General features: G+C 45.7%; 1 protein-coding gene across 1 annotated transcript in view; it reads left to right on the top strand.

The window, feature by feature from the left end:
* The first annotated feature begins 7,468 nt into the window (after positions 1 to 7,468).
* arid3c (AT rich interactive domain 3C (BRIGHT-like)) overlaps positions 7,469 to 11,163 on the top strand; it is a 70,666-nt gene continuing 66,971 nt past the window's right edge. The window contains exons 1-2 of the mRNA XM_068720952.1: positions 7,469 to 7,507; positions 7,796 to 8,455. Coding sequence (XP_068577053.1) covers positions 7,469 to 7,507; positions 7,796 to 8,455 — 699 coding nt within the window. The remainder of the gene's footprint in view (positions 7,508 to 7,795; positions 8,456 to 11,163) is intronic.

Raw genomic sequence — 11,163 nt, 5'->3', positions numbered from 1 at the left:
CTCTAAAAAATCCATACACGGTATTCCTGTAGCCTAAGACCGTCCAGAAATATGAATCAACATGAACTACTCTGAGGCTGCACGTGGTGGAAGGGGAGAGCACCGCAGGGACGTGCGGTCAGGGGAGGTAGAGCTTCACCTGCTATCATGAAAAGTAAAAAACAAATAATGCTAGTGTTGCTGATCTGACATTAAACCGCAGTGAAAAAGCACAGAGAGGCGAACAGTACCTCTGCCTCACTGAAGGGGGCGAGCGAGAGCCCACGGGTCGGTTTATACTGGTTCTGTCGTTGCTCTTCTTCTACACTTCTCTTCTTCTTCTTCTTCTTCTCTTCTTATATTTTGCTTTGACCACAACAATGTAAGATTCAATATCTAAGCTTAAAAATGTCTCTAAAAACAGTGAAATATGAACAAATCAACATCAGTTCACCGTCGGACAGGTAAAGTAACCTTTTATGTGTTCGTTGTTCTCTTTATACATCCTGGTTGTTACGCAGATTATCGAGGAATGTCACGATTTTCGCGGGTGGCGCTCGCGAGCGCTCCGCTTCTGAACCGCTCCCGGTGAAATCAAATATGTACTTTACCTATATGTGTGTGTGTGTGTGTGTGTGTGTGTGTGTGTGTGTGTGTGTGTGTGTGTGTGTAAAGATCGCTGATATGAAATATGAAGAACAACCAGTAGTCAATGGTCAGGCTGCCATTGAATGGTGATTTAAGCTGCTCTATTGGGTTCTTATGTTTGTAAATCTGACTCATGTAGTAGAGTCAGAACCTCACCGCTCGTCACTGGAGCACCGTCACCTCACAGCGAGAGGGGCCAGGGCTCATCCTGTGTGGCCCTGTGATAGCCTGGCCCTCCTCCACCCACTGTCAGCTGGGATCAGTTAGACAATTAGATTTATCCCAAAGATAGACTCTGTGAATTGTTATTGTTATTGATATAATTTTGTTAGGTTGAGTTGTGTATCTCTTCTTCTATTATTTATAAATGTAACCAGTATAGAAGACGATATTGAACGTCACTTTGGTAGGAAACGCACAAAAAAAGAGGAGTAGCTTTTTGTAACATCATACGAACCATTATGAGGATCCGTTGTCTTACCCCCAACTCGTCAAATACCGACCTTCATCAGTGCCGCTCATCGTCTGATACCAACGCATCAAGGCACCCTTCAGTCCAGACTGAAACAGGTTCTGCTGAATGAAGCCAATGCAAAAGCTGCATTCTCTCTAGTGTCCACCAGGGGGCGACTCCTGTGGTTGTATAGAAGTCTATGAGAAATCCAGGCTTCAAAACGTCAGTCCACAAACCAATGGGTGACGTCCACTACGTCCACTTCTTATAGACAGTCTTTGTAGACTCACCCACGTCATCAGACAGGCCCCAGAGGGACACGGTTTACTTGCTTTACCTCACTTTTGTTCTGTAATGTACGTACGTAACGAGCAGTGAGCATGCAAGTAACGTCACAAACACATCTACATTCAACCAAAACAATATTCAGTCATATTCTTCTCCTCAGCCGATCAGAGCAGAGACGACTTTTTCAAGAGGGGGTCTTAAAGAGACAGTACAGGTGTGACAGTGTGAAAAACACAGTGTGTTTAGAACATGAAAGCATGTAAACATGTTCTATAGTAACCAGATTGTGAACCTGAAAATGAGCACGATGTGTGTGTGTGTGTATGTGTGTGTGTGTGTGTGTGAGAATAAAGAGAGAGGAAACATGTCTTCTCAACCACAGGATGCAGTCATTCTACTTCTACAATAAAAAGAGGGTTAATAAATGATTTGAAGAGTTGATGCCCTCGCAGTGAACAGCATCTAATTAGCTAGTCATCATTAGTGGAGGTGGTCAGTGTGTGACAGTTGCGGAGCCATCGATTGCACCCGGCGATTTGGTTCGACAATCCCCGGAGGTTAATCATTGACAGGATGGAGGGGTCAACCTCTCCGTGGCTCGAGGCGCACGGGTTCCGTCAATAACCCTTCATCTGGAACTCTGAGAACTCAGCTCAAGAGCCGCTCCTCAAATCGCCAATAGCTCCCAACTTCATGAAGAGATTAGAAACATGGACGAGGAGGAAGTGTGAGCAACGAGTTGTCTAAAATGATTGAGAAAATAAACACTATAGAATACACAATACTGCGTGTACTAGATTACATTATGAAGCTTCACACGAGTGACCTATATCACGATATAATGCAAATTAAAAACAGGAGCTCGTGGTCTCAATCTGTTGGATTCCAAAGGCAAGGGTTCAGGCTTGGGTTCAGGCTTGGGTTCAGGCTTGGGTTCAGGGTTGGGTTTAGGCTTGGGTTTAGGCTTGGGTTTAGGCTTGGGTTTAGGCTTGGGTTCAGGGTTGGGTTCAGGCTTGGGTTTAGGGTTGGGTCTAGGCTTAGGGATGGTAACAGTGGAAGGTCTGCTGTCTTCTTTGAGAAGCAGTGTGACCTCCAGGCACCTGCTTCAAAGAAACGGGAAGCATTTTACCTCGACTGCTGAGTCCACACTCATCAGTTACGAAACTAAACGACACAAAAAGTCTAACAGCAATGCAAGAAAGAGTACGCACCATTTAAAACAACTGTTGTTTTAAATGGTTCCACCAACACGTTCCCTCGATTCTCTTAAAGTCTTCCCACAGATCTTAAAGGGAAGTTCAGCTTACTCTTTTCTTCTCTTTTGTCAGTAATGAGGGGACGGAGTAGAGATCTGAGTTTTGGTGGGTTGAATGTTATTATCATATCATATATATTATCATTAGCTAATCGTAGGTCAGCAGTGGTCAGACACACCTGGCTAACATCTGGACTCTGCAGAGAGCACCTTTAGTTTCTTCTGTATCTACTCAGTCTGACAGACAGAGAAGCGTGATGTCTTCATTCATTCTCTGTGAAACAGTTTGCATTAGGAGTGTGTTGGCCATGAGTCAGAATACACCAGCTCAGTGTTTCAATGCTTCCATTTCCAAGCAGCTGGTCCATCTCACTGACCACTATTGAGCTTCACTTCTGCTCTGCTCTTTCTCTTCCTTGTATCATCTTACTCTCCTCCACGCCGATGAATCCATCCTCTCACAGCCGTGTGTTGTCTGAATCTCTATTGTCTTATAGAGGTGGTGTTATGCATGATGGACGCTGTTCACCAACCTCAGGACCGCAGGGATGCTGTACGGCAAAACACCACCACCACCACATCGAGTAAAGGACATCATGTCACCATCACCCTCTGATGATGCACAGCGGGTCTCTCCTTCAGGCCTGTGTGGAAGAACTGTGACGGGCAGCGCCTCAGTCTGGACCATCAGCCGCTCTAGTGAAGTCTTGTGATCCTCCACTAGGTGAGGCTGTTCCACAGCACACTGCTCCACAGCTTCATGTTAACACAGCATTAGATGACCTGTCAGGTATCAAACCTACGGCCCACAGACGCAGCTTGGAGAAGGGTGAACTTGTTCCCGGATGCCCATGGAACCATGATTATGATACTTGATTGATCCCTTTGACAAACACATTCACTGAGCCCCCCCCCACTCTGACCCTGTCAGGTGTGAAGGTGTGTCATAGAATCCCTTTAACAAATAAAAAGATGGGATTGTCTTAGCTCCTATTGGGCACACCTAAACATGTGTTGTATGTTTTACAGGAAGTCGAGGCACAAGTCATTGCGTCCTCATCACTGCTCTCACACGGTGCTGATGATGGGCTCTCATGGTGACAACACTCCACGTCTGTTTCACTACAAACACACAATCCTCAACTTGAGACGCGTCCAGGTTCTTCTCAGCCCGTTGCTCTTCAGTATTTCTCATATTTCTGAGGTTTACTGCACAGCAAACTGACCGAGGTACTTTGAGATGACATCATTTGCATAGAGAGGAAAAAGAGCAACTTTATTTTTGCATGAATAATGAAAAGTTTCTCCAGACCTTCCTGTCGCTAATGTCCCCAGAGCTGAAGTGACTCTTCAGTGAAGACTGAGAAGCCAGATATCATGTGTTCTGTGTAGAGAGAGAGGCTCTGTCACTGGAATCAGAACTCTGTCACTAAAGCCTTGTGTGATTCTTCTTCTTCTTCTTTTAGTAGTTTCAGACAGAAGCACACCTCGGGTCAACGTCTTCAAAATGAAGCTCAAAGTGCTTCTTCGCCGTGACAGAACCGGTGCTGACCCTGCTGATGATAATTGATCTGCTTCAGCCAAATGACACATCCTACATCGCGGTAAGCCTTAATTGTAGGGTCACTGTGGTAAATGGAAGCCAATTGTAGGTTTCACAGAAGTTGTGTTTACACTGCAGCGCAGACACGGACGGAGAGTATGATAGTTATTCACTTCAAACAACATCTTAGAAAGTGAATATGTGATTTGAAGCTAGCGCTAGGGTTCACACCAACAACAGTACATTAATAAAGAATACATCTGTAAAAGAATAAGAACACCAATGAAGAGAGGAGGATATAAGTACACAAATAAATGTGCAAAGATTGAGAGGAATAAATAAAAGAATAATTAAGTAAATAAAAGCTGAAATATAAAGAGAAATAAATGATAAAAGAATAATTACAGTAGAAGCATTTTCATTATTTTCACATTTATTTGTACATTTATTACATATTTGTTTTAGATACATAAATGATTTTTCATCCTTTTATTTCGTCAGTGATTTGTTTTTTTCCTTATTGCCTTAAAGGGCCGTACTGTCAATCAACTGGTGTTTGTGAAGGGTCTTCCAGACACGCCCACTTTCCTACAGGACACGCCCCCTGAGATAACTTCACATACATATTTTGTGATAAACCGTCCTGCCTTGCCTGTGCTCTGGTTGGAAGGCCCAGCGTTACGTCTCTACATCTATTGTAGTTGTTGGTGTGTTAATACTCAGCTCTCCTTACTCAAGAAGCTGAGCAGCATCGTGGTAGATGTTTCTGTCAGGGTGGACCTGACAGCAGCAAAGCTGGCTGTACGGTAGCGGTGTATATTGTCATATGTATATATATATTGTGTCTCTGCAGCAGCAGTGTCTGTGTGACGTCAACAGGAGACAGGTGTCCTCTTCCTCTCCATCTGTAAACAAACAGGAGACGTAACGTGAGGCGTCTCTGTGCCCACGAGGTCAAGATGGCGTTCATGATCCAACGCGTGAGAATACGGTGAGCGGTGCCGGTGGGTCGCTCGTCATAAAGTGACCTGTAGCGGTCCACACAGAGGCGGTGCTGCCTGTTGAGAGCTCCTGGTGAAGCAGAGCATTGTGCTCAATGCTGCACATCAATGAGCCGGACACTGCCTTATGCCAATATTGACATGTTATATGATTTTGGCATCAGTGTGATAAAGTAGCCTGCATTGATTTAAGATAAGAAAAGTCTCTATGAATCCCTCTGGAAGTCATTTCTCCTGCAGGATTAGTCAGAAACAGTTTATCATCTTTAATTATCATGCAGATCAGAATGCACATCAGTCTATTGTAAAACACACAAAAGCAATGAATAAAGGAGCACTTTCTATGCCTATGATGCATAATAAACAGACTGATACACTACATATCTGCTGCTCACTCACATTACATTCACTCATAAAGAGTGTTAATTAATCCATAGTTGTAATGAAAGATTATTGTTAAATCTGCAAGAAGAGCGCTCCTGTTGTAACCAGTGACTGACAGTGACCAACAGTGACCAACAGTGATTAACAGTGACCGACAGTGACCGACAGTGATTAACAGTGACCAACAGTGACCGACAGTGACCGACAGTGACCAACAGTGATTAACAGTGATTAACAGTGACCGACAGTGACCAACAGTGACCAACAGTGATTAACAGTGACCGACAGTGACCGACAGTGACCGACAGTAATTAACAGTGATTTACAGTGACCGACAGTGACCAGCAGTGATTAACAGTGATTAACAGTGACCGACAGTGACCGACAGTGACCAACAGTGACCAACAGTGATTAACAGTGATTGACAGTGACCGACAGTGACCAACAGTGACCAACAGTGACTAACAGTGATTAACAGTGATTAACAGTGACCGACAGTGACCGACAGTGACCAACAGTGACCAACAGTGATTAACAGTGACCGACAGTGACCGACAGTGACTAACAGTGACTAACAGTGATTAACAGTGATCGACAGTGACCGACAGTGATTAACAGTGATTGACAGTGACCAACAGTGATTAACAGTGATTGACAGTGACCGACAGTGACCAACAGTGACCAACAGTGACTAACAGTGATTAACAGTGATTAACAGTGACCGACAGTGACCGACAGTGACCAACAGTGACCAACAGTGATTAACAGTGACCGACAGTGACCGACAGTGACTAACAGTGACTAACAGTGATTAACAGTGATCGACAGTGACCGACAGTGACTAACAGTGACCAACAGTGACCAACAGTGATTAACAGTGACCGACAGTGACCGACAGTGACCAACAGTGATTAACAGTGACCGACAGTGACTAACAGTGATTAACAGTGACCGACAGTGACTAACAGTGACTAACAGTGATTAACAGTGACCGACAGTGACTGACAGTGACCAACAGTGACCAACAGTGATTAACAGTGACCGACAGTGACCGACAGTGACCAACAGTGACCAACAGTGATTAACAGTGACCGACAGTGACCGACAGTGACTAACAGTGACCAACAGTGACTAACAGTACTCTTTATAACAGTGATTATGATCACACCAGTACTCTTTATAACTGATTATGATGCATTATGTAAAGGTTATGATGTATTACAACTAATATAGAATACATTAGATATATTATAATTATATATATATTATAATATATATCACACATACACTGTGTGACCAGAAATGATACTTGATCTTATACATAAAAATAAAATGCTATATTATAATTTATGATTATTGTTCTAAAGCATTATGAATGTCTATGAGTGCTTCTAACTATAATCATACAGTGATAACTTATCATACATATGTTCATAAAGCATTGGGTGTAAATAAAATAAACAAATTCATATTAATAATAATGATTTAGAATTGTCATTATTAATATTATTTTAGCACAATAATTAAATTCTGGTCATGTTTTTCAATATATATAAATATATATAATATACATAACTCGAGGTGAGGTCTCGTCCTCTGTGGACCGGGTGAGACCAGACCGTGTCCCGGCTCTCTGCTCTTCTTCTCCGCACTGACGCGTTGTTAGCAGAGGGGGGGGGGGGGGCTGATCTCTGCCTCCAGAGGTCATCCTCACTACAGTTGCCACTTGTTGCCAAAGCAGCGCGGGGGCTCCACCGTTCACCAGCCGGAGAAACCGACACCGACACAGCCGCTCTGTTCCGCCAGATATCGAGCTCTGCGCGGTGGATGCTGAATGCGGAACGTTACCGGCACTGAAGGAAGACTCGCGTGATCCGGTTCACAGACACTTTGAGCGCATCTTGACGGAGAGCAGCATGGTTGATAACGCAAGTACAGCAACTACATCTGCTCTGGTAAGCTCCAGAGGACCTCTGAACTTCAGGTTCAGGTCTCTTTACGCACAGCGTCACGCTCCTCCTAACTTTAACACGTTGAACCGCGTTTTAGTCATTTAGTGCAAGTTTGTCTCGTTATTGTTGTTGAACATGTTGAATCCTCTTCATACAGCGCTGACAGTCAGACACCGAGTGTGTGTGTGTGTGTGTGTGTGTATGTGTGTGTGTGTGTGTGTGTGTGTGTGTGTGTGTGTTTAAAGTTCCGGTGATACTCATGACCCGACCATCCTCTTGCTCCTCTCGCAGCAAGGCTCGTTCTCGTCCGCCGGCAGCCTTCCCCTCCAGGCTCCCTCCGCCTCCTCTCACAGCCCGTTCCCCGGCGTCCAGTCCCAGCAGCAGCAGCAGCAGCCCGCCGGCGGCGGCATGAAGCTCGAAGCCGTCATGGAGAACCTGCAGCGGCAACAGGCGGCGCGGCTGGCCCTGGAGGAGAAGATCCGGCAGGCGGAGACGGAGAAAGACCTCCGCTCCATGGTGGAGTCCCAGATACACCAGCAGGCTCTGGCTTTCCGCCACTACCAGGCGGCGATGCGCGGCGCCCTGGCCGCCGGGGTCGCCATCTCGTCCCCCGGAGCGACGCTCCGGCGCGCGGAGGTCCGCCGAGCCGACGAGGACGGGAACTCCTCCAGACCGGGCAGCGACGATAGGGAGCGGGACGAGGAGGGGGACGACATGGAGGAGCAGGAGATCATGGACGAAGACGAGGAGGGCGAAGACGACGTGGGCTTGAATCACTACCAGGACCGGCAGCCGTCGCTCCACGGAGCCTGTCTGCCTCCGAAGGGCACCCCGATGCACCTCATGGCCAGAGTCCCGGCGGCATTCCCCCCGGCCCGCCGCGCAGAGTCTCCCACGGCGCACCCTCAGCCCCAGCACCACGACTGGACCTACGAGGAGCAGTTCAAACAGGTAGGACCACCGCCAGTCCAAAGCTCTGTTCTGTTGTTGTTGCCATATTCACATGTGGATGACTCCACTTGATATTGTTGTATTGTGGGCTGCGTTCTGCAGGGACACACGTCCATGAAGTGTCCGTGTGTCCGTCCTGTCACACACAGCCCGGTGTGTCTCTGCACAAATGTGTCCACTCACAGTGAGGCTGCTGTAAAGAGTTCAACATGGGCTGAAGTTAATATGAGGCTTATAGCTTTATATATCATAAATAAGTCCTTTATGATTAATATTAACAGGTTGTAAACATGTAAAGCAGAGGATGTGGATCCATTTATTAACGAGCTTTATTTCACTCAGACAAACATCACAAACAGGCTGTTGTGAAAGGCTTTCAGTCTGGTAATAATACAGTTATAAATGTAGTAATAAGTTAATAAAAAATGGATTTAGCTTTTAATCCTTTTTCCAGAATCATTAGTCAAGAGGAAGTTGTTCCTATTAATGGTTTGTATATAGAAGGCTTTAGTATGTTGTATGTTAATAAAGCCGTTCTAAACCCGTTCTAAATCCATTATAAATCCATTATAAATCCGTTATAAACCCATTATAAATCCGTTATAAACCCATTATAAATCCGCTATAAAGCCGTTATAAACCCGTTATAAAGCCATTATAAACCGTAGCGTGCTGCATGACAGCAGGCCGGTTGATGGACACTGTCGGTGCTTCCAGCCGGCAGCAGGCGGATCCATACACTCTGAGCGCTGGATGTCATCTCTTATTTATGACGGATCATTTGCAGACTTCCCCAAATGCGATGTGTACATTAGTGACTGCATTAGCGCCGCACATTAAAGCAACCCAATGCATGGAATGCAATTTAAATAGGGGTGTGTGTGTGTGTGTGTGTGTGTGGGGGGGGGGGGGGGCGTCCAGTTCCTCTGTTTCTCTGTCTGAGTCCTCTATGTCGTGTTTGGAGTCACTGTTGTGCATGTGATCACGTTATGAGTCACTGTTGTGCATGTGATCACGTTATGAGTTACTGTTGTGCATGTGATCACGTTACGAGTTACTGTTGTGCATGTGATCACGTTACGAGTCACTGTTGTGCATGTGATCACGTTATGAGTTACTGTTGTGCATGTGATCACGTTATGAGTTACTGTTGTGCATGTGATCACGTTATGAGTTACTGTTGTGCATGTGATCACGTTATGAGTTACTGTTGTTATGAGTCACTGTTGTGCATGTGATCACGTTATGAGTCACTGTTGTGCATGTGATCACGTTATGAGTCACTGTTGTGCATGTGATCACGTTATGAGTCACTGTTGTGCATGTGATCACGTTACGAGTTACTGTTGTGCATGTGATCACGTTACGAGTTACTGTTGTGCATGTGATCACGTTATGAGTTACTGTTGTTATGAGTCACTGTTGTGCATGTGATCACGTTATGAGTCACTGTTGTGCATGTGATCACGTTATGAGTCACTGTTGTGCATGTGATCAGGTTATGAGTCAATGTTGTGCATGTGATCACGTTATGAGTTACTGTTGTGCATGTGATCACGTTATGAGTCACTGTTGTGCATGTGATCACGTTATGAGCGACAGATTTAAAAACAAAAAGCCAAACGTGTTGTCGAGAAGTCTTTTCCCATGAAGACAAAGTTCCCGTGGCCGTACACACAACACCAGGACCGCACGCTTCAAGGATTCCTCAGGATGTGCAGTTATTGTGGGGGGGGGGGTCATTTGTATGTAGCCATTCAGCGTAATGGTCACGGAGACAATAAAAGGATGCTTATGGCTGCTAGGCAGACAGAGTGGAGCCGGTGTGCTAAGCGTGCTCAAAGCTGCAAAACAAAACCACATTTGAAGGCAGTAACTGCATCTTTGGAAAATAGGAACAAGATGTGGGCTAAATATAAAAAAGGGCCTCACCGGACCAGGACTTAATCTGATCTGGACCAAGAGGGACCGGCCGGTGTTTACAGTGGCTCCTAAATCACTTCTGTAGAGCCCAGGATCAACAGGGGAGGGCACACATACATATATATACATACATATATATATATGTGTGTGTTTAGTGTAAAGAATGATGACAGGCAGCTGGTGAAAGTGATTTTGGTGGCGCGGCAGCAGACAACGTACGGTGGAATCTGGAGAGAAGAGAGTGAAAACATGAAAAGAAACTCCTGGTGGTGAAAGAACAAGATGCAGAGCGGACGGAGAGAGAGAGAGACAGAAAGATCTGAGAGAGACAGAGAGAGAGAGAGAGAGAGACAGACAGAGAGAGAGAGAGAGAGAGAGAGAGAGAGAGACAGAGACAGAGAGAGACACACAGAGAGAGACACAGAGAGAGAGACACACACAGAGAGAGAGAGAGAGAGAGAGAGAGACACAGAGAGAGAGAGAGACAGAGAGAGAGAGAGAGAGAGAGAGAGAGAGAGAGAGAGAGAGAGAGGAGCTGTTGCGTGTAGTTCTGGCAGCGGCTCAGGAAATGCAGGAAACTGGATCTGGTGGTATTCCAGCCTGGCTCACACCCAAAAAATGCTGGGATCTCCCCGTCTGTCAGCGTGTGTGTGTGTGTGTGTGTGTGTGTGTGTGTGTGTGTGAGTCGGCTCGGTGCCAAAGTATTACGAAACAGAATGGTGTGCTACACACTCGGCCACGCTTCCTCCCTCATACACACAGTTTGACGGGTAGCAGAGCCTGCA

The sequence above is a fragment of the Cebidichthys violaceus genome, unplaced genomic scaffold (assembly GCF_023349555.1).
Source record: "Cebidichthys violaceus isolate CVI_PGR_0920_01 unplaced genomic scaffold, fCebVio1.0.p SCAF_26, whole genome shotgun sequence".
NCBI classification, from domain to species: Eukaryota; Metazoa; Chordata; class Actinopteri; order Perciformes; family Stichaeidae; genus Cebidichthys; species Cebidichthys violaceus.
Note: the sequence above shows the minus strand (reverse complement) of the source record. Positions and strands in the feature narration are given on the sequence as shown.